General features: G+C 42.0%; 1 protein-coding gene across 1 annotated transcript in view; it reads right to left on the bottom strand.

Moving 5' to 3' along the window:
* grin2da (glutamate receptor, ionotropic, N-methyl D-aspartate 2D, a) overlaps positions 1 to 24,373 on the bottom strand; it is a 59,784-nt gene that overhangs the window by 18,496 nt on the left and 16,915 nt on the right. The window contains exons 4-10 of the mRNA XM_062530119.1: positions 20,197 to 20,311; positions 19,100 to 19,302; positions 15,199 to 15,367; positions 14,271 to 14,424; positions 13,322 to 13,447; positions 12,116 to 12,345; positions 11,378 to 11,538 (exon numbers count right to left, since the gene is read on the bottom strand). Of these exons, the coding sequence (XP_062386103.1) occupies positions 11,378 to 11,538; positions 12,116 to 12,345; positions 13,322 to 13,447; positions 14,271 to 14,424; positions 15,199 to 15,367; positions 19,100 to 19,302; positions 20,197 to 20,311 (1,158 nt within the window). The remainder of the gene's footprint in view (positions 1 to 11,377; positions 11,539 to 12,115; positions 12,346 to 13,321; positions 13,448 to 14,270; positions 14,425 to 15,198; positions 15,368 to 19,099; positions 19,303 to 20,196; positions 20,312 to 24,373) is intronic.

Genomic DNA, 24,373 nt, shown 5'->3' with positions numbered 1-24,373 from the left:
CCAGGTGGCTGACCAGCTGGGGTAACATTCTAATTGCTGCCGTGATGTCATAATGAGCAATGTTAAGTCTATGGGGGAAATGGTGATAGTTTTTAACTAATAGTTTAAAAAGTATAAAAGTTACAAAGTTGAAAAATATAAAGCACATATGGCATAAGCAAGACCTACGCAACAAAGTTTGAATGAAGTTTCTACGTTAAACGGTTGAAGCTGAATTGCGAGCGTTAGAAGAAGAAGTTTAATAATAATAATAAGAAGAATAGGAAGAACAGTACAGTGCATTTTCATGCACTGTAATAATAAGAAGAAGCAGAAGACCGAGGAAGAACAGTACAGTGCATTTTCATGCACTGTAATAACTAGAAATGCAATTCCAAGGAATTACCAGTGCATGAAATGCAAAAATAGATAGATAATGTAGATATGGTTACTAAGGTGTAGCTAGGGTAAATATGGTGGTTGCATAGTTTACAGAGAGTTGATCGTGTGAAGGTAGACAGTTTAAAGCTGAAACATTTTGATTTGCTGATTTCTATTCATGTTAAAATGTTAACTATGGTAACAATGATAACCAGGTTGATTGGTTAACTTAGCTACTGATTTCATGCAGTAATGGTAAAAATGTTAACTATGCTAACTATGCTCACAGTGTTAACCAGGTTGATTAGCTAACTTAGCTAATGATTTCTAGCAGTTATGCTAAAAATGCTAACTATGCTAGCAATGCTAACTATGGTAACAATGCTAACTAAAACTAACAATGCTAACCAGGTTGATTAGCTAACTTAACTGATGATTTCTAACAATAATGCTAAAAATGCTAACTATGCTAAAATTGCTAACAATGCTAACCAGGTTGATTAGCTAACTTAGTTAGATGTTTTTTGCAGTTATGCTAAAAATGCTAACTATGCTAACAATGTTAACTATGCTAACCATGCTAACTAGCTAACTTGCTAGTGAGGACTTTTATTTTGAAACATTTGTTGCTAGGGTATCCATGGTGGCCACTATCAGGAAGCAATAAGTTACTGCAGCATAATCATGTTGGTTGCTATGGAAACGGTCAAAAACGCTTAATTTTAATGGTTGGTATGTTGATTGCTAGGTACATGGAGGTTTCGTGTAGTTGACTGGAGGCATAGTTGATAACTGACAGTTGGAATGGTTGAACAGTTAAATAGTTGAGTAGTTACAATGGTTAAATTATTTAATAGTGTATTATTGCAGTGAGGACCTTTATTTTGAAACAGTTGTGGACAGAGGAAGTAGTGAAACAGAATCTGTAGTCTAAATGAGATTGTATGCTTAAAGCCTGAGACAGAAGGTGCCTCTCATATAGCGTTTACGCGTCCTCTCTCGCTCCTCGATCCTCACTGATCTACATAAAGAATGATGGAGCGGCAACAATGGGATAGTCTAGCCCTTCTTCTATCTTTCTTTATGTAGATCATTGAGGATCGAGGAGCGAGGGAGGACATATAAACGCTGCTTGAGAGGCACCCACAGTAAATACTTTGAAAGTTGTATGTAGATAGTCTAATTAATGTTGATAGACAGAATGTTTAATGGATGTTGATAGGCAGATTGTTTAATAGATATTGATTGACAGTTTAATGGGTGGATGAGTGAATGGTCTGAAGAAGATGAATGGATAGAAGGTTGGATGGAATGTGCCTTATATTCTTGTTAAGAGAGACACTGATACAGCTCTCTGAGAGTAGTTGATACAGGTGTAATCAATTTAACTGGCTAGTCTTAAGAGAGAGTGTGCTTAAAGCCTGAGACAGAGTAAATCATTTAAAAGTTGAATGTAGATAGTCTAATTAATGTTGATAGACAGAGAGTTTAATGGATGTTGATAGGCAGATTGTTTAATAGATGTTGATAGACAGTTTAATGGGTGGATGAGTGAATGGTCTGAAGAAGATGAATGGATAGAAAGTTGGATGGAATGTGCCTTATAATGTAGACTGGAGAGACACAGCTCTCTACTGAGAGTAGTGGATACAGATACAGGTGTAATCAATTTAACTGGCTAGTCTTAAGAGAGCCAGTGTATGTAGCCTGAGAGAGAGAGAGAGCTGCTGCACCTGGACTGGCCACCTGGCGTAACATTCTAATTGCTGCCGTGATGTCATAATGAGCAATGTTAAGTCTATGGGGAAATGTTTAATAGTTTTTAATTTACAGTTTAAAAAGTATAAAAGTTCCAAAGTTGAAAAATATATTGCACAGGTCTCCTTAGTAAGACCTACGTAGCAAAGTTTGAATCAAGTTTCTACGTTAAACGGTTCAAGCTGAATTGCGAGCGTTAGAAGAAAAAGAATTATAACTAGAAATGCAATTCCAAGGAATTACCAGTGCATGAAAATGCAAAAATAGATAGATAATGTAGATATGGTTACTAAGGTGTAGCTAGGGTAAACATGGTGGTTGCATAGTTTACAGAGAGTTGATAGTGTGAAGGTAGACAGTTTAAAGATGAAACGTTCCAGTTCTAACTTAACTAATGATTTCTATTCATGTTAAAATGTTGATTAGCTAACTTAGCTAATGATTTCTAGCAGTTACGCTAAAAATGCTTACTATGCTAGCAATGCTAACAATGCTAACCAGGTTGATTAGCTAACTTAACCGATGATTTCTAGCAGTAATGCTAAAAATGCTAACTATGCTAACAATGCTAAATTTGCTAACAATGCTAACCAGGTTAATTAGCTAACTTAGTTGATGATTTTTTGCAGTTATGCTAAAAATGCTAACTATGCTAACAATGCTAACTATGCTAACCATGGTAACTAGCTAACTTGCTAGTGAGGACTTTTATTTTGAAACATTTGTTGCTAGGGTATCCATGGTGGCCACTATCAGGAAACAAGAAGTTACTGCAGTATAATCATGTTGGTTGCTATGGAAACGGTCATAAACACTTTTTAATGGTTGCTATGTTGGTTGCTAGGTACATGGAGGTTTCATGTAGTTGACTGGAGGCATAGTGGATGATAACTGACAGTTGGAATGGTTGAACAGTTCAATAGTTGAGTAGTTTCAATGGTTAAATTATTTAATAGTGTATTATTGCAGTGAGGACCTTTATTTTGAAACAGTTGTGGACAGAGGAAGTAGTGAAACAGGATCTGTAGTCTTAATGAGATTGTATGCTTAAAGCCTGAGACAGAAGGTGCTTCTCATAGCGTTTACGCGTCCTCTCTCGCTCCTCACTGATCTACATAAAGAATGATGGAGCGGCAACAATGGGATAGTCTAGCCCTTCTTCTATCTTTCTTTATGTAGATCATTGAGGATCGAGGATCGAGGGAGGACATATAAACGCTGCTTGAGAGGGACCCACAGTAAATACTTTAAAAGTTGTATGTAGATAGTCTAATTAATGTTGACAGATAGAATGTTTAATGGATGTTAGACAGATTGTTTAATAGATGTTGATAGACAGTTTAATGGGTGGATGAGTGAATGGTCTGAAGAAGATGAATGGATAGAATGTTGGATGGAATGTGCCTTATATTCTTGTAGAATGGAGAGACACAGCTCTCTACTGAGAGTAGTGGATACAGATACAGGTGTAATCAATTTAACTGGCTAGTCTTAAGAGAGCCAGCCTGAGACAGAGTAGATTGTTTAAAAGTTCAATGTAGAGCGTCTAATTGATGTTGTTGATAGGCAGACTGTTTAGAATGGGTGGATGAGTGAATGGTTTGAAGAAGATGAATGGATATAAAGTTGGATGGAATTAGGAGGACTTATTTTGATACTGTTGTGCGCAGAGGATACAGGGGAACAGAATATGTAGTCTTCAGAGAGGAGCCTGAGAGAAACTGACAGTTGGTGCCCAGGTGGCTGACCAGCTGGGGTAACATTCTAATTGCTGCCGTGATGTCATAATGAGCAATGTTAAGTCTATGGGGGAAATGGTGATAGTTTTTAACTAATAGTTTAAAAAGTATAAAAGTTACAAAGTTGAAAAATATAAAGCACATATGGCATAAGCAAGACCTACGCAACAAAGTTTGAATGAAGTTTCTACGTTAAACGGTTGAAGCTGAATTGCGAGCGTTAGAAGAAGAAGTTTAATAATAACTAGAAATGCAATTCCAAGGAATTACCAGTGCATGAAAATGCAAAAATAGATGGATAATGTAGATATGGTTGCTAAGGTGTAGCTAGGGTAAACATGGTGGTTGCATAGTTTACAGAGAGTTGATAGTGTGAAGGTAGACAGTTTAAAGATGAAACATTCCAGCTCTAACTTAACTAGTGATTTCTATTCATGTTAAAATGTTGATTAGCTAACTTAGGTAATGATTTCTAGCAGTTACGCTAAAAATGCTAATTATGCTAGCAATGATAACTTTACTAACAATGCTAACCAGGTTGATTAGCTAACTTAGCTAATGATTTCTAGCAGTTACGCTAAAAATGCTTATTATGCTAGCAATGCTAACTTTACTAACAATGCTAACCAGGTTGATTAGCTAACTTAACCGATGATTTCTAGCAGTTATGCTAAAAATGCTAACTATGCTAACAATGCTAACTATGCTAACTAGCTAACTTGCTAGTGAGGACTTTTATTTTGAAACATTTGTTGCTAGGGTATCCATGGTGGCCACTATCAGGAAACAAGAATTTACTGCAGTATAATCATGTTGGTTGCTATGGAAACGGTCATAAACACTTAATTTTAATGGTTGCTATGTTGGTTGCTAGGTACATGGAGGTTTCATGTAGTTGACTGGAGGCATAGTGGATGATAACTGACAGTTGGAATGGTTGAACAGTTCAATAGTTGAGTAGTTTCAATGGTTAAATGATTTAATAGTGTATTATTGCAGTGAGGACCTTTATTTTGAAACAGTTGTGGACAGAGGAAGTAGTGAAACAGGATCTGTAGTCTTAATGAGATTGTATGCTTAAAGCCTGAGACAGAAGGTGCCTCTCATAGCGTTTACGCGTCCTCTCTCGCTCCTCACTGATCTACATAAAGAATGATGGAGCGGCAACAATGGGATAGTCTAGCCCTTCTTCTATCTTTCTTTATGTAGATCATTGAGGATCGAGGAGCGAGGGAGGACATATAAACGCTGCTTGAGAGGGACCCACAGTAAATACTTTAAAAGTTGTATGTAGATAGTCTAATTAATGTTGATAGATAGAATGTTTAATGGATGTTGATAGGCAGATTGTTTTATATTGATTGACAGTGTAATGGGTGGATGAGTGAATGGTCTGAAGAAGATGAATGGATAGAAGGTTGGATGGAATGTGCCTTATATTCTTGTTAAGAGAGACACTGATACAGCTCTCTGAGAGTAGTTGACACAGGTGTAATCAATTTAACTGGCTAGTCTTAAGAGAGCCATAGTACTCTTAAAGCCTGAGACAGAGTAAATAATTTAAAAGTTGAATGTAGATAGTCTAATTAATGTTGATAGACAGAGAGTTTAATGGATGTTGATAGACAGATTGTTTAATAGATGTTGATAGACAGTTTAATGGGTGGATGAGTGAATGGTCTGAAGAAGATGAATGGATAGAATGTTGGATGGAATGTGCCTTATATTCTTGTAGAATGGAGAGACACAGCTCTCTACTGAGAGTAGTGGATACAGATACAGGTGTAATCAATTTAACTGGCTAGTCTTAAGAGAGCCAGCCTGAGACAGAGTAGATTGTTTAAAAGTTCAATGTAGAGCGTCTAATTGATGTTGTTGATAGGCAGACTGTTTAGAATGGGTGGATGAGTGAATGGTTTGAAGAAGATGAATGGATATAAAGTTGGATGGAATTAGGAGGACTTATTTTGATACTGTTGTGCACAGAGGATACAGGGGAACAGAATATGTAGTCTTCAGAGAGGAGCCTGAGAGAAACTGACAGTTGGTGCCCAGGTGGCTGACCAGCTGGGGTAACATTCTAATTGCTGCCGTGATGTCATAATGAGCAATGTTAAGTCTATGGGGGAAATGGTGATAGTTTTTAACTAATAGTTTAAAAAGTATAAAAGTTACAAAGTTGAAAAATACAAAGCACATATGGCATAAGCAAGACCTACGCAACAAAGTTTGAATGAAGTTTCTACGTTAAACGGTTGAAGCTGAATTGCGAGCGTTAGAAGAAGAAGTTTAATAACTAGAGAATGTAATTCCAAGGAAATTACGAGTGCATGAAAATGCAAAAATTTACAGATAAATCATGTAGATATGGTTACTAAGGTGTTGCTAGGGTAGACATGGTGGTTTCATAGTTTTTGAAAGTTGATAGTGCTAAGATAGACAGTTTAAAATTGAATAAGCTAACCTGATTATCAGATTAGCTAACTATGCTAACAATGCTAACCATGCTAACTATGCTAATGAGATTGATTAGCTAGCTTAGTCGATGATTTCTAGCAGTTAATGCTAAAAATGCTAACTATGCTAACAATGCTAACTATATTAACAATGCTAACCAGGTTGATTAGCTAACTTAACTGATGATTTCTAGCAGTTATGTTAAAAATGCTAACTATGCTAACAATGCTAACTATGCTAACAATGCTAACCAGGTTGATTAGCTAACTTAGTCAATCATTTCTAACAGTTATGTTAAAAATGCTAACAATGCTAACTATGCTAACCATGTTAACTAGCTAACTTGCTAGTGAGGACTTTTATTTTGAAACATTTGTTGCTAGGGTATCCATGATGGCCACTATCAGAAATAAAGAAGTTACTGTAGTAAAATCATGTTGGTTGCTATGGAAACGGTCATAAACGCTTAATTTGAATGGTTGCTATGTTGGTTGCTAGGTATGTGGAGGTTTCATGTAGTTGACTGGAGGCATAGGTGATGATAACTGACAGTTGGAATGGTTGAACAGTTAAATAGTTGAGTATTTTCAATGGTTAAATGATTTAATAGTGTATTATTGCAGTGAGGACTTTTATTTTGAAACAGTTGTGGACAGAGGAAACAGTTAACAGGATATGTAGTCTTAATGGGATTGTATGCTTAAAGCCTGAGAGAGAGAGAGAGAGAGCTGCTGCAGCTAGACTGGCCACCTGGCATAAGATTCTAATTGCCCGATTATGATGTCATAATGCAATGTTAAGTCTATGGGGAAATTGTAATAGTTTTTATTTAATAGTTCAAAAAGTATAAAAGTTACAAAGTTGAAAAATACATAGCTGAAGTCACCTAAGTAAGACCTACGCAGCGCAGTTTGAATGAAGTTTCTACGTTAAACGGTTGAAGCTGAATTGCACGCACAAAAAGCGTTAGAAGAAGAATAATAATCGCCTATAATAATAAGAAGAAACCGGATAACAGTAGAGTGCATTTTCATGCACTCTAATAAGAAGCCTAGGAAGAACAGTACAGTGCATTTTCATGCACTGTAATAATAAGAAGAATAGGAAGAACAGTACAGTGCATTTTCATGCACTGTAATAATAAGAAGAATAGGAAGAACAGTACAGTGCATTTTCATGCACTGTAATAAGAAGAATACTTTGGAAGAACAGTATAGTGCATTTTCATGCACTATAACTAGAAATGCAATTCCAAGGAATTACCAGTGCATGAAAATGCAAAAATAGATAGATAATGTATGGTTACTAAGGTGTAGCTAGGGTAAACATGGTGGTTGCATAGTTTACAGAGAGTTGATAGTGTGAAGGTAGACAGTTTAAAGATGAAACATTCCAGTTCTAACTTAACTAATGATTTCTATTCATGTTAAAATGTTGATTAGCTAACTTAGCTAATGATTTCTAGCAGTTACGCTAAAAATGCTAATTATGCTAGCAATGCTAACTTTACTAACAATGCTAACCAGGTTGATTAGCTAACTTAACCGATGATTTCTAGCAGTAATGCTAAAAATGCTAACTATGCTAACAATGCTAAATATGCTAACCAGGTTGATTAGCTAACTTAGTTGATGATTTTTTGCAGTTATGCTAAAAATGCTAACTATGCTAACCATGCTAACTAGTTAACTAGCTAACTTGCTAGTGAGAACTTTTATTTTGAAACATTTGTTGCTAGGGTATCCATGGTGGCCACCATCAGGAAACAAGAAGTTACTGCAGTATAATCATGTTGGTTGCTATGGAAACGGTCATAAACACTTAATTTTAATGGTTGCTATGTTGGTTGCTAGGTACATGGAGGTTTCATGTAGTTGACTGGAGGCATAGTGGATGATAACTGACAGTTGGAATGGTTGAACAGTTCAATAGTTGAGTAGTTTCAATGGTTAAATGATTTTATAGTGTATTATTGCAGTGAGGACTTTTATTTTGAAACAGTTGTGGACAGAGGAAACAGTTAACAGGATATGTAGTCTTCTGAGAGACTGTATGCTTAAAGCCAGAGAAACTGACAGTTGGTGCCCAGGTGGCCGGCCACCTGGCGTAAGATTCTAATTGCTGCCGTGATGTCATAATGAGCAATGTTAAGTCTATGGGGGGAATTGTAATAGTTTTTAACTAATAGTTTAAAAAGTATAAAAGTTACAAAGTTGAAAAATACAAAGCACACATGGCATAAGCAAGACCTACGCAACAAAGTTTGAATGAAGTTTCTACGTTAAACGGTTCAAGCTGAATTGCGTGCGTTAGAAGAAGAATAATAAAAAGTTGAAGAAGCCTAGGAAGAACAGTACAGTGCATTTTCATGCACTGTAATAATAAGAAGCCTAGGAAGAACAGTACAGTGCATTTTCATGCACTGTAATAACTAGAAATGCAATTCCAAGGAATTACCAGTGCATGAAAATGCAAAAATAGATAGATAATGTAGATATGGTTACTAAGGTGTAGCTAGGGTTGCATAGTTTACAGAGAGTTGATAGTGTGAAGGTAGACAGTTTAAAGATGAAACGTTCCAGTTCTAACTTAACTAATGATTTCTATTCATGTTAAAATGTTGATTAGCTAACTTAGCTAATGATTTCTAGCAGTTACGCTAAATATGCTTATTATGCTAGCAATGCTAACTTTACTAACAATGCTAACCAGGTTGATTAGCTAATTTAACCGATGATTTCTAGCAGTGATGCTAAAAATGCTAACTACGCTAACAATGCTAAATTTGCTAACAATGCTAACCAGGTTGATTAGCTAACTTAGTTGATGATTTTGTACAGTTATGCTAAAAATGCTAACTATGCTAACAATGCTAACTATGCTGACCATGCTAACTAGCTAACTTGCTAGTGAGGACTTTTAGTTTGAAACATGTGTTGCTAGGGTATCCATGGTGGCCACTATCAGGAAACAAGAAGTTACTGCAGTATAATCATGTTGGTTGCTATGGAAACGGTCATAAACACTTCATTTTAATGGTTGCTATGTTGGTTGCTAGGTACATGGATGTTTCATGTAGTTGACTGGCGGCATAGTGGATGATAAATGACAGTTGGAATGGTTGAACAGTTCAATAGTTGAGTAGTTTCAATGGTTAAATGATTTAATAGTGTATTATTGCAGTGAGGACTTTTATTTTGAAACAGTTGTGGACAGAGGAAACAGTTAACAGGATATGTAGTCTTCTGAGAGACTGTATGCTTAAAGCCAGAGAAACTGACAGTTGGTGCCCAGGTGGCCGGCCACCTGGCGTAAGATTCTAATTGCTGCAGTGATGTCATAATGAGCAATGTTAAGTCTATGGGGGAAATTGTAATAGTTTTTAACTAATAGTTTAAAAAGTATAAAAGTTACAAAGTTGATATATACAAAGCCCACATCGCGTAAGTAAGATCTACGTAACACAGTTTGAATGAAGTTTCTACGTTAAACGGTTCAAGCTGAATTGCGTGCGTTAGAAGAAGAATAATAAGAAGATGAAGAAGTTGAAGACTAGGAAGAACAGTACAGTGCATTTTCATGCACTGTAACTAGAGATGTAATTCCAAGGAAATTACGAGTGCATGAAAATGCAAAAATGATGAGGACTTTTATTTTGAAACAGTTGTGGGCAGAGGAAACAGTTGAACAGGATATGTTGTCTTAAGAGAGTCAGAAAGCCTGAGACAGAGAGTTGCTGCCAGGTGGCTTTGAACACCTGGCTTAAGATTCTAATTGCTCAACGACTTCATTGTGATGTCATAATCCAATGTTAAGTCTATGGGAGAAAAAATGTTTTAAAAAATTCATATAAATTAAACGATAAAGTTTTCAAAGTTGAAAATTACATAGCTGAAGTCACCTAAGTAAGACCTACGCAGCGCAGTTTGAATGAAGTTTCTACGTCGAACGGTTGAAGCTGAATTGAACGCACAAAAAGTGACTGAAGACTATAATATCGGTAATAAGAATAAACAGCATAACAGTAGAGTGCATTTTCATGCACTCTAATAATAAGAAACCTAGGAAGAACAATATAGTGCATTTTCATGCACTATAATAATAATAAGAAGAATAGGAAGAACAGTACAGTGCATTTTCATGCACTGTAATAATAAGAAGTTGAAGAAGACTAGGAAGAACAGTACAGTGCATTTTCATGCACTGTAATAAGAAACCTAGGAAGAACAATATAGTGCATTTTCATGCACTATAATTACATCTTAATGTACATCTAAATGACACCACTAGGTATGGCGCTATACAATATTCATATCTTGTAATTGTTTTATATTTTCAACAACCTTATTTATGTAATTTACCACTTCCGGTGGAGGTTTTTTATAGACAACGGGTGTTATGACTGGTGAAATAAATTAATTTTGATGGTATTTAGTCTCCAACTCTGTTGACAAAGATTTCATCAGTGCTAACTCTTTTGCTGCTGGTGCTTAAATACTGTTTGGATACTGTTTAGTTAGTTTGCATGTTTTGGACTAACAATTTCTCTCAATGTATACATCACTCTCAGACACATAATATGTGAGCATGGACTGACCAAGCAAACAAACGTGATATACAGTAGACCATTTCAATCTGTTGCTACAGGGTTTCCGGTTTAAATGTTCAACACCAACACAGATACAGTAAGTTGTAATGAAAATGTAACACACTTTAAGGTAGTTTTTGTTTTTCTATATCTCCAAGTTAAACCATTCGCTGAATATTGTTTTCAGTGCCGCCGCAAATGCCTTAGTATTATTATTATTATTATTATTATAGTTGTTGTTGTTGTTGTTGCTGTTGTTGTTGTTGTTGTCTGTATACTGCTATTTATATGTATCCTTTTGTAATTGTTGATTGATCCCATGCATAAAATGTGAAGCACATTGAATAACTACTGTGTGCTGAATAGCCACTGAATAATCTGTGAGAAACAAAATCATAGTTTAGATAGATGATTTGACACAGGACGATACAGGATTCTCACTAGTGTCCTACTCAAAGGACGCACTGGGACTAACCCTGTTTTGAGGTTGTCGATGGCCTCCTCCACCCCTCGCTGGTTGTTGCGGACCATGTACTGGTGCATGTTGGGATAGTTGCTGCGGATGTTCTCCTCCGTGCTGCCGTTGGGGACGGTGCCGAAACGCAGCGGCGGGTACTGATCGGTGGGATGCTGGAACTGGAGGGGGGCAGAGATGAAAAGCGAGAGAGAAGAGAGAGAAGAGAGAGAAAGTGAGAACGAGGGATGGGCAGGGATGGGAGGGGAAGGGAGGGGAGAGGAACGAGGGAGGAGGAGGAGGAGGAGGGAAAAGACAAAAAGGTTTCTGCAAATTTCAGCAGAACGAAAGAACAAACACCTCACAAATCCCTCCTCAACACCAATGCACTCCCTTGCTCGACAGCTCTAAAGCAGGGGGAAGGGATGAAACAGCAGAAAGCGCTGTGTGCCAAATCGACAGAAATGTAAGAATTATACGGTAATATCCTCAGCCTCGGCACAGAACAGCAGACAGGAAGCGATACTGTACTGTACCAATGTAGCAATTTATGATTTGAGAGAGATGTCTGCCTTTGATTAGATTGAACTCAGACAGTATATCCAATGGGATTTACCATGCAGATCCTCACATCTACACACACGGTCATACACACACAATCACACACAGTCATACACACACGCACGCACGCACGCACGCACGCACGCACGCAGGCACGCACACACACACACACACACGCACACGCACACCCACACACACCTTTTTGTCACTGAGCCCTGACACAGTATCGATGTATTCCTCCTGGATCATGAAGGCAGCCAGGTTGGCTGTGTAGCTGGCGAGGAAGATGACAGCGAAGAAGGCCCAGATCAGCACCATGATCTTGCTGGTGGTGCCCCGGGGGTTCTCCACAGGCACTGAGTTATTAAACACCAGCGCCCACAGCAGCCACACCGACTTGCCTATGGTGAACTTGGAGCCGCCCGCCTCTGTGCTCGCACGGAAGGAGGGGAGAGGGAACAGATAGGCAGATATACAGATAGAGATAGAGGGAGAGAGAGAGAGAGAGTGTGGAAGAGAGAGAATGAGAGAAAGATAGGGAGAGAAAGGGAATGAGAGAGAGAGGGAGAGAGTAAAAGAGAAAGAGAGAGGGAGAGAGTGAAAGGGAATGAGAGAAAGAGAGGGAGAGAGTGAAAGAGAGAATGAGAGAGAGAGGGAGAGAGAGAAAGAGAATGAGAGAAAGAGAGGGAGAGAGTGAAAGAGAATGAGAGAAAGAGAGGGAGAGAGTGAAAGAGAGAATGAGAGAGAGAGGGAGAGAGAGAAAGAGAATGAGAGAAAGAGAGGGAGAGAGTGAAAGAGAATGAGAGAAAGAGAGAGGGAGAGAGTGAAAGAGATAATGAGAGAAAGAGAGGGAGAGAGTGAAAGAAAGAATGAGAGAAAGAGATAGGGAGAGAGAGAAAGAGGTAGAGAAAAGGAGGGAGGGAAAGGGAGGCAGAGAAACAGGAAGAACGGATATGTATAATCAGTAGAGGTCATTAGATGATTTAATAAAGGAATACAGTCATTGTTATATCACTAATATGAATCAAGTCCTGCGCTCTCTAAGCGTCTTTTGTGTTCTGACACCCAAATGACATTACACGAAAGAAGGAAATTGGACTGCCTTGTTGCAGGAGAGAGGATACAACAGAGAGTTGCGCTGTTGAATGGTGGACAAAAGCAGGACCACCAAAAGTTGGTGAGGATTTAATTATTCAGAAGGAGAATGAATAATTAACCAGTCAATTAAGGAGTTAATAGAATGACATTAAGACCCCAAATCCCTCATCACCCAAGCAAATAAGAAGTTGAATGTTGGTGACTCGGCACATAACTTCCTTGTGGCTGATCCACTGCATCGGCTTGATCAGAGTGATAGACTAATACCCCTCAGGAGAATGACGGCGGGCTCTTGAAAGCACTCACTTTTGCCGTTCTGCAGACTGCGGTTGTAGCCGACCGGACTGAAGAACTCGAAAAGGAACACGGTCACCGCGACGACCGACAGGCACATGACAAACATCATCACCCACACCGCCGGACTGTAGGGTTCTGGAAAAAAAACACAGAAGTGCCCGCGAGCGGGATCCCAGTTAAGCGGTAATCAGAACACATTCACTCACAGGAGGAGAGCCTGTCCCCCGCACTGCGACGGAGCTTGGTGGTGCTATCCCAGCCTTAACAAGGAAAGTTATAGGGAAGCTCGAGGTTACCCATCAATGGCTCCTTCAAGGATACTCAATCATGCACTTGGGGGTAAACAAGAACTTTGACTAGAATTTTAAAGACATTCTGTGCGCCACTCTTCTTCAAGTGATTTGCACATAGGCGAGAGAAGCATATTATACACGTGTAATCATGCATGAAAGGGAGAACGTTTATTAATATTTGAGCCAACACCCCATCAAATTGCAACTCTCTTTGCTGCTCCTGAAGCAATGTGTTGTTCGGTGCAGTGTATGATTTTGTCCAAGCTAACACTGCAAGCTTGTTTGCCATGGTCTGGACTGTGGATCAACACCACAGTTTTTTGAACACACACACACACACACACAAGCATACACACACGCATACACACACGCATACACACACGCATACACACACGCATACACACACGCATACACACACACACACACACACACACACACACACACACACACACACACACACACACACACACACTGAACCGCTAGACAGCTAGAAGACTTTTCAGGAGCAAATTCGCTGAATTAGACGAAAAGTGTGCTGAATGAGAATCACAGACTCTACACTTTAATTAATCGATTTAAATGAATTCGCTGCGCAGCCCTTGCCGCCCTGGCACGCTGGCTGGACAGCGTTTCACCTCTCTACCCTTCCCTCCGTTCCCACTCACCCAAGAAGGCCGAGGGCGAGACGGTGCCGTTGCTGCGGGAGACCATGACGCTGATCCCCGTCTCCACGAAGGGCACCGAGAACTCCACGACCTCCGACCTCTCCTCGTTGATGGTGAGGGAGCCGATGGCCATGTCCGCCCGCTTGGCCACCACCTGGAGCGCGAGGGGGTGAGAGCCGCCGCTTAGTAAGGCGCAAGGGGATTACGATAGATCTGTCATAGCGTGGGCTGAGACATAACACTCTGTGAATACATTTCAAAACAAAAAGTAGCTTACAGTCGTTTCCACTGAGGAGCCAGTGGAGGCTCTATTCGGAGCATGCTGAATTGCTCTTTGACATTTCGGCTTAATCTAATAATCAATCGTAATGATTAAATCTAATCTAATCAGCGTTCTCGATGTGAAAAAAGGCCCTTTGAAGCCAAGAAGAACCCATTCTACCTTCAAAGTGCCAGAAGAGCATCTATCTGTTGTGAGCGAATAGATGTCACATTCGGTAAGAAATGTGGGTGTGGCCAGAGCAGTGGAGGAAACAGAGTGGCCAGAGACCGTGGAAAAAGATGGCAGCCCTTTTTCCATGCCAGGTTCCGGATTGTGGGAGTTTTGTAACTGAAACCAGCCAATCACTTGGTCAGTAGTCAATGCGCTAGCAGATTACGCCCTCCAGCACCCCGAAACACATCCCACCCTCCCGCCATGTAGCCATCAGAACGGGATTAGTTTTGGTCGCGTGGCGGCGACATCAAAGAGTGTCGAAACGCTCTTTCTACGGGTCTGGGTGTGACCAACAGGTATGTCACCAGGATGTAACGCTGAGAATGCGCCTCTTCTCCTGCCACCACAAGGGGGCGCTACAATGTCATTACAATTCACCAGGGCCAACGGCCATAGAAGAAGACAGCACAAAGAGGTGAAATGGTTCCTGACCTCCCCAACCATTCCGTTCCACTCCCCATTAATGTTCTTCCCGTGTCGGCCGTTGGTCACCAAGAACAGGTCATAGGTGAAGCCCACTATCTTGGCCAATCGCTTGAGGACGTCGATGCAGAAACCTTTGCAGCAGTGCTTCATGGACGTGGTGCCCTCTGCCACCACACTGCAGGGAGAGAAAAAAGAGAGAGAGATGGGGAGAGGGAGAGAGAGAGAGAGAGAGAGAGAGAAAGGGAGAGAGAGGGAGAGATAGGGGAGAGATAGAGAGAGATGGGGAGAGAGGGAGAGAGAGAGAGAGAGAGAGAGAGAGAGAGAGAGAGAGAGAGAGAGAGAGAGAGAGAGAGAGAAAGAGATGTGAGAAAAATCCACATCAGTGTGAGATGCAATGTGAGATAACATGAGATTTGGAGAATAAAGAGGGGAGGGGGGAGGAGAAGAAAGAAAAGACAGAGATGGTTAGAAGGAGAGACACCACACACACCACACGAGAAGGAGAAGACAGAGAGAGCTGACATGCTGTAGACCGATAGATGAAGACATCACACACCACACACACACACACACACTACTGTGGGATAAGGGGCGCTAGGGATCACAAACCCCATAAAGAGAGAGAGAGAGAGAGAGAGAGAGAGAGAAAGAGAGAGAGAGATTTTACAGCAAAATAATGAGACACCATGCATGGAAGATCTATTCAGAAGGACATCACACACATCACTGGAAGAGAGGAGACTGTATTATACACTAGAGTGAAGTAAAGAGCCATGTAGAGATAAGATGGGGGAGTAAAAAAAGACATTCTGACAGACAGTACAAACAGACTATGGGATACAAGTCCACTATAACAGCACTGCATATTCATAAGCATCACATATGTATGTGTATAATGTACTGTGTGTGTGTGTGTGTGTGTGTGTGTGTGTGTGTGTGTGTGTGTGTGTGTGTGTGTGTGTGTGTGTGCGCGCGCGTGTGTGTGTGTGCGTGTGTGTGTGTGTGTGTGTGCGCGTGATGGTTTTAAGATGGGTTCTAGATAGAAAAAAAAAGATCTGGAGAAAGTAATAGTGAGAATGCACAATGAATCAAAATTGGTCTGCCTTCTAAGGAATTGGGCATAAAAGTGACTTATGCAGCCTATATGGGCTCTGACCTCCTTTAAAGCAGAGACATTTAAGAAATATTCCCAAATGTATTGAGTTATTCATCGAGCGTCACCCTTCCTCTGAACTGTCATGCGCTGTCAGTTCTTATTAGGGTAAAAATGCTGCAGTGAATGTCTGTGTGTTGAGATCATGAGCACCATGCTGACATTTTAATGTTTCCGTTAAGGGTCGAGGCTTTGTTATACTGTATTCCGTGAAGTTGAAAGAGACGCTGACAATGATTTTGAATTTGATGAAGAGTACTGTAACTCCACAGGCGAGTAAATAATTCAAAGAAATTCCAAGCACAATGCAATATTTAAAAAAAATAATAATAAAAAAATGAGAGATATCAAATTTTACTCCAAAAGATTTCCATCCCACAATGTACTGTACATCTCGACCTTTCAGAGACATTTTTACATGGTGATTTAAACATTTAAAATAAAATGAAAATGGTTGAAAAAGAATAACGGGATTTACATAAAACCGAAACTCAAAAATGGCATGTAAATCTATTATTAAGCATTTTCAAACAATACATTTACGTGCCATTTATGTGTTTTTGCTTTATGTAAATCCTTAATGTAAATGCTGAATAAAACGAATATTCCCTTCCCTGTCCACTTTCCAATGTGCACTCCCAGTCCCAACAGCATGTAACAGGAGCAGCCCCAACACTTCAAACTCAATCTAATTCCCATACCCTCCTCCAGGCTCTTAATGGCCTCTCCCAACGTCTGCATTTCACAGCCAATCACAGGAGCCGGTTCCCGATGAAGCCTGATTGCACTCTCGCTCAACTGGCACCAATCGGCCATTAAAATATTAACGGTCTATCTCAACGTAAAATAGCCACTTTTTCCCCAATTTAGCTCTCTTTATTTTGGCCCTGATGTTAACTCGATTGAAAACCTAAAGACTGGCATTGCCCATGAAAGGGCAGCTTGGTCTTATGCCTGATACTGTTCCACAGCAAACCAGTATAGAACGTTTTTCTATACGTCTTCTAAATGTGGCATACCAAAGTGAGACATAAGATCCAGTCACAGAGAAGTACAATCAAGATGCAGACATCCAGGTTACCCTAATCAATGATGCCAATGGAGCATGCAGACATCCAGGTTAACCTAATCAATGATGCCAATGGCATTTGACGCCAATGGCATTTGGCGCCTTACATTATCCATGGTTGGGGCAGATATCATACAGGGTTATGAAGCATGAGCACGCTTTTAGTGTCAAAGTGATCTACTAGTGAGAAATGCAGAACATTAAACCACATATTGGAATATTGGATCTAATGCTCCTTTCTCTCAGCAGAAAGCGAACCCTGTGCTTTTCCACAATGTGTGGAATTTTCCTAAGCTGTCACTTCATTACATAAACAGCGTTCATCACTGCACGTCCCCGCCCCCTCTACAATGCAAATTGCGTTCCCACAGCTGAACCACAAGCCCGGTTCAATGGAGTCTACCAATTGTGGCATTGAAAACAATCAAAGCTTGGCAATTATACATGATCATAAGACATACAGAGTAGGCCTAGTAGTCTAGTTAACTATTTACAAGGTACAAAAGCATCAGAAAGAGGAGGTAATTTGGTGGTAATTCTTAGTACATCTAGGCCAGTGTATTTTATCTACTGCTTACGTAATCATCAAGCATTCTTTGTTGTGCTTTCCAAGTTTCAACTGGCTCTATGTTAGTATGTGCATGGTATGTTAATCGAGCGTGTTGGTAATTGGCTCCATAGGGTATATGCTATGTTGCCTGTGCGTGATATTTTGTATGTGCAAGCTACATGTGTTACAAGTGTATGTAGGTGAACTGAACATGCACTGATCCTTTTCACATGTTAAGTTCCTAATACAACAGAAGTTCCATTCAGTATGCTACGACAATGTACGGTACAATGACAAGTTCACTTCAGTTCACCAGCATGTTCACCACTATGTTCACTGCATTCTGCACCAATGCTTTAGTGTTTGGTGAAATGCAACACAAACGGTGTCCTGAAGGAAAGCAGCCATCTTTCCATGTAGAGCTCACACACAGCAGACCACTGAGCCGCTGAAATCAGACCTCAGCGATGACACCACCAGCCATCGGGTGCAAAATCAGGTCCCGTGCGTCTCAGCCCTCCAAATTCTACAGCCACCTGAGCGTTAAATGCCCTCGCTGTCAGCGACTCCACCAGTATTGTATTGTGACAGCTGGCTTCACTCTGAATCTGTTACCTACAGGGACCTGCCCTCGGTCATCTGTTGCCCCTGGTTCAATGACCAATGGCAACGGTGAAGACCCCCACGTGACCCCCTCCGCCTTCCATCCCTCTCCGCCGTGGCCCATCTCACTCAAGGCCTCCACACAAAGGCAGCGGCATGAGTGCGCTGCACACAGCTTTTGATGTTCGATTACATCAGCCTCCATTGTTTTCAACACCGCCACCGCCAACACCACCACCACCACCACCACCACCACCGAACCCTGTCACCACCGCCGCGGAGTAAATTACAATTCGGTTCTATTTTTGTCGGCGCCGCTTAATAAAATCCATTGTTCATCCAATGTTTTTGTCAGGCGAAAACGTTGTGCGTGCGCGAAGGCAAAGCGACAGCAGAGAAAGAGCGTCAGCGCTCTCATCTCGGTGCCTGCTGGGGAGGGGATATCATCATCGTCGCCATTCAAACTCGCCGCAGTTCCATAACACCTCCTCACACCCTTGACCCTTGACCTCAGCCCTTGACCCCTCCTGACCTGGAGTTGAAAGAGAGTCTGCAGGGGACGGAGTCGCGGATGCAGCCCGACGCCGAGTCGGCCGGCTCCACGATGACGAAGGGCCGCTCCTCCAGGGTGACCACGCGCAGGTGCTGGGCGTTGTCCAGCGGCTTGAGGAACACGCCGTCGCGGGACCAGCGAGGGTAGCGCAGCCTCAGGACTCCGTTCTCCCAAACACCCACCTAGACAGATAGATAGATAGAGAGATACAGTAGATAGATAGATAGATAGATAGATAGATAGAGAGAAAGATAGACAGACAGAAAGATAGATAGATAGAAAGATAGATAGATAGACAGATAGATAGACAGATAGATAGACAGATAGATCGATACATGTAGATACTTTATTGATCCCCAAGGGGTAATTCAAGGTCCCTTGACAGCTTATGACACCACAAACAACATACACTACAATGTAAACAGGAAGATAAAATAACAAATCCACATGACAGTAAAACATACTAAAGATACTAAAACAAGGATCCACATGAATGTACAGTACTGAGGATGCATAAGCATGAGGCGCTTGCAGTGACAAGGCAGGGTTAAAGTACACCTGTAGGAGCACGTTCAGTGTAATCAGGTTCTCCATTTCCTATTCTCTCCGAACATGATCATTCTTTCATCATCACATTATGTATTCTTTCTATACCCTTTCTGCCACTGGTATACATTATACAAGAAAAAGGGCCGTGGCTCACTCATAACTTCAATATGCTATTCAATACTAAGAATACGTTTTATTCTGCCAACGTTTCGACCCTGATGAAGGCGTCATGCTGAAACTTTGGTAGAATAAAACGGGAAGCATACTGAAGTTTTGAGTGAACTTTTTCTTGACTCAAGGTATTCTCTTCCGCCATGGGCACCTCAGAAGGTGAAGGTGAAGCTTTAACATTATACATTGACCAACATGTATTCTTTACATCCCAAAACGTATTGTATGGAGTCATATTATGTGCAATATAATAAATGTATCGTGTGTATGGTTTTAAGTACAGGTACATTGTAGAGTGTGCTCTGTGTGTGTGTGTGTGTGTGTGTGCGCGCGCGAGTGTGTGTGTGTCAACACACCTCCTCCCAGCCCCTCCCTGCCGAGTACCAGACAACGTCCAGCAAGGGATTGGCCAGGTAGCCTTCGCTGTTGAAAGAGTAGTCCCGTCCACCCATGGTGATGTTGCTGAAGAACCTGCGAGAGTGAAGTGGACACAGAACACAGCAGGGCGAGACAAAGGGATAGAGAGAGGAGAGAGGAGAGAGGGAAGGAGTGAGTAGGTGGGGAGAAGTAGAGTGTGGCAACAGAAAAGGTTAAGAAAGATGAGTAGCACAGAAGATTGCAGGAGGAAGGAAGGAAGAGAGCGAGAGAGAGAGAGAGAGAGAGAGAGAGAGAGAGAGAGAGAGAGAGAAAAGAAAGAAAGAGAGGGCTGGATGGTGAGAGCAAAGACACAGGGGAGGTTTGAGGAGGGAGCGATAAGAGGTTGAAAATGAGACAGAGAACAGAAAACAAAAAGGACAGGATAGAGAAGACAGAGAGAGGAAGAGAGAGATAAAAGGCAGAATAGAGAGGGGAGGAGAGGGAGATGACGGAGAGAATGCGATAGAGCAGAGGGTAGAGAGGAGGAGGAGGAGGAGGAGGAGGAGGAGAGGAGGGCTAGGGGGGGGAGATAACACCGTGGCCCTCTCATCTTCAGGTCAGGTGTGCCTGCTTGTTGTGCTGCATTGGCTCCTGCACTGGGCACTGGGGAGAGGGAGAGGGATGAGCAGAGCTGCATCTGATAGCACCACACAGCCAGCAGGAGGCCCAGCTAGAGCAGCGCACACTTAAAGCAAGCATACGGAGCATGTAATGGGAAAGACTGAATGAATAGATAGATGAATGAATGAACGAATGAACGAACCAACGAACCAACGAATGAATTAATGAATGAATGAATGAATGAATGAATGAACAGGCAGGTGGATGGATCAATGAATGAATGAGTAAGGTGAATGAATGAAGGTAAAGTGAATGAATGAATGAATGTATGAATGAGTGAATTGATGAATGAAAAGGCAGATGGCTGGATTGAGGGATGGATGGATGGATGGATGGATGGATGGATGGATGAATGAACAAACTACCATAATAAACAATGTGTGTTTAGTGTGAGCTGAATCCATACGGGTGACGAGGAGCAGATGGGGGTGAAATGATGAATGGGTGACTGAATTACCAGATACAAGTGTGAATTAGCGAGTGAATCAAAGGAACAATTAGCGGCCCAAAAAGAAGGAGAGCACGAGCGGAAGAATGGGCAGAAGGAATGAAGAGATAAGTGGGCAGAATGAAAGAGTGAATGAGAGCGACATAGCGACAAACGACTGAATAAAAGAGACAGAATAAAAAATGAACAATGAATGAGCCAGGAGGTTGAATACAGTGTGAAAAAGAGAGAGAGAGAGAGAGAGAGAGAGAGGGAGAGAGAGAGGGAGGGAGAGCAAACGAGAGAGAGAGACTGAGGGGGATAGATGGGGAGAGTCAGAGAGGGAGGGGGTTGGAGAAAAAGAGAAAAGAGAGAGAATAGGAGAGCGGGAGGGAGAGAGAGAGATGGAGAGGAAAGGAGGGAGGGAAAGAGGGATAGAGAGAGAGAAGAGGCAGGAAGGAGAGAGGGATAGAGAGAAAAGGAGGGAGGCAGGAAGGAGAGAGGGATGGAGAGAGAAAGCGAAGGAAGGGAGGCAGGAGGTGGCAGCCGCATCCAGCTGCCAACACCTCTGGGGAGCGCCACTTGTGTGCCCCCGCAACCCCCGCCCCCCCACCCCCCCGTGGTGTCCGACTCCCAGCTGCACTCTGAGACCCTCAGCTCATCTTTAACAGCCAGCCCATCAGAGCTCTCAAGATGCGAGAGAATGACAGAGACAGACAGAGAGAGAGAGAGAGAGAGAGAGAGAGAGAGAGGAAGAGAGAGGGAGGAAGAGAGAGAGGGAGGGAGGGAGAGAAAGGGAGGGAGAGAGGGAGACAGAGATGCTCTGGCACGTAGTCATGGCAACGGCGTGCCTCAGAGCAGCCGTGAGTGAGAGAGGAGTGTGTTGCAACTGACAGCGTTCAACCTTGAAACCCGCACGAATGAAATTCATTAAGAATTTGTCAGCATTTTTCTTTCAACTCTACCCTCTCTGTTCCGTTCATTCACTCAGTCTTTCTTATCTTTTTCTTTGTGTGGAGGGAGACTTCTCTCTTTACAGTGGACACGCTTTCATTTTTTATTCCCCTCATTACAAGAGTGACATGCACCTTATTTTTACGAGATTTCCCCAATAAATCTCCAACCCCAACCCCACCCCCCCCCCAACACACACACACACACACACACACACCCTACCCCTCTTTTGTCATCCTTCTCCTCCAGTGGTAAACGAGTGTTTTGATTTATGATGTATAATTTATGAGACGCTCTGTGTTATACAGTATTTCGGTCCAGTGCAACTGCAGCAGCTGTTTGTGAGTGTGGCAGCTCCAGAGAAGCGAAGCCACGCGACGCTGTCGGGAACCAGAGGACGTCTCAATCTCCACCTCTCCACACTCCTCTCCTCTCACTCTCTTCATCCTCCTCTCACTCTCACTGCCCACTGTCTGACTCTCTTCATCCTCCTCTCCTCTCAGTCTCACTTTCCACTGTCTGACTCTCTTCATCCTCCTCTCCTCTTACTCTCACTGCCCACTGTCTCACTCTCTTCATCCTCCTCTCACACTTTCCACTGTCTCACTCTCTTCATCCTCCTCTCCTCTCACTCTCACTTTCCACTGTCTCACTCTCTTCATCCTCCTCTCCTCTCACTCTCACTGCCCACTGTCTCACTCTCTTCATCCTCCTCTCCTCTCACACTTTCCACTGTCTCACTCTCTTCATCCTCCTCTCCTCTCACACTTTCCACTGTCTCACTCTCTTCATCCTCCTCTCCTCTCACTCTCACTGTCTCACTCTCTTCATCCTCCTCTCCTCTCACACTTTCCACTGTCTCACTCTCTTCATCCTCTCCTCTCACACTTCTCACTGTCTCACTCTCTTCATCCTCCTCTCCTCTCCTCTCACACTTTCCACTGTCTCACTCTCTTCATCCTCCTCTCCTCTTACACTTCCCACTGTCTCACTCTCTTCATCCTCCTCTCCTCTCACACTTTCCACTGTCTCACTCTCTTCATCCTCCTCTCCTCTCACACTTTCCACTGTCTCACTCTCTTCATCCTCCTCTCACTCTCACTGCCCACTGTCTCACTCTCTTCATCCTCCTCTCCTCTCACACTTCCCACTGTCTCACTCTCTTCATCCTCCTCTCCTCTCCTCTCACACTTCCCACTGTCTCACTTTCTTCATCCTCCTCTCCTCTCCTCTCACTGCCCACTGTCTCACTCTCTTCATCTCCCCCTGTGTCTCTCTATCCTTCACTCACTCCTTTCTTCCCACACTCCTCCCGGCCGGCAACTAACAATTACGAGCTTAACAAGCAGTCGTTTAAAGGAAAAAAATGGTAAAATATGGTGAAAAGTGTTTCACTTAGTCCAAGCACATGTCCTCAAATGACTCGAAAAGTCCATGTACCACAGATGTTTTGTGTATTGTCATAAAGGAGCAAATAAAGCAGAAATAAGTTAAAGGAGGATAATTCAGCGAACTTTCAGGTAGTTTACTTTCAAAATAACAATTGATTAATGATTACAAAATATTTGCTAATTAATTTAATTTAAAAGACAACAGCTAGTCGATGAATTGATTAATTGTTTTGCAGCCCTACTCTTCCTCATCTTCCTCCTCCTCCTCTTCTCTCTCTCACTGCTCACTTGTTCCCTATCTTTATTTTTCCCTCCTCTTCTTCCCCTCCTCCCCTCCCCTCTCCCCCTCCTCCTCTTCCCCCCTCCTTTCACTCAAGTCATTTCTCACTCTCTTCCTCATCCCCCTCTCATTTCAGTCTCCTGCTCTCCTCCCTTCTCCTCCTTCTCTCACTGTGTCCACTTGATCCCTCTCTTTATTTTCCTCTCCTTCTCTCACTCTCCCCCTTCCCCCTCTCCTTTCACTCTCCAACTCTCCACTGACTCACTCTCCTCCTTTTGTCCCTTCCTCTGACTACTCTCCTCTCCTCCTCTCCTTTCCTCCTCTCCTCTCCTCCTCTCCTCTCCTCTCCTCTCCTCTCCTCTCCTCTCCTCTCTTCTCCTCCTCTCATTCGTCTGCCGAGAGGCAACACAACATGATCGTGATGGATAGGGCTCCTTAAATGT

Source organism: Sardina pilchardus, chromosome 24 (assembly GCF_963854185.1).
Source record: "Sardina pilchardus chromosome 24, fSarPil1.1, whole genome shotgun sequence".
NCBI lineage: Eukaryota > Metazoa > Chordata > Actinopteri > Clupeiformes > Clupeidae > Sardina > Sardina pilchardus.
Note: the sequence above shows the minus strand (reverse complement) of the source record. Positions and strands in the feature narration are given on the sequence as shown.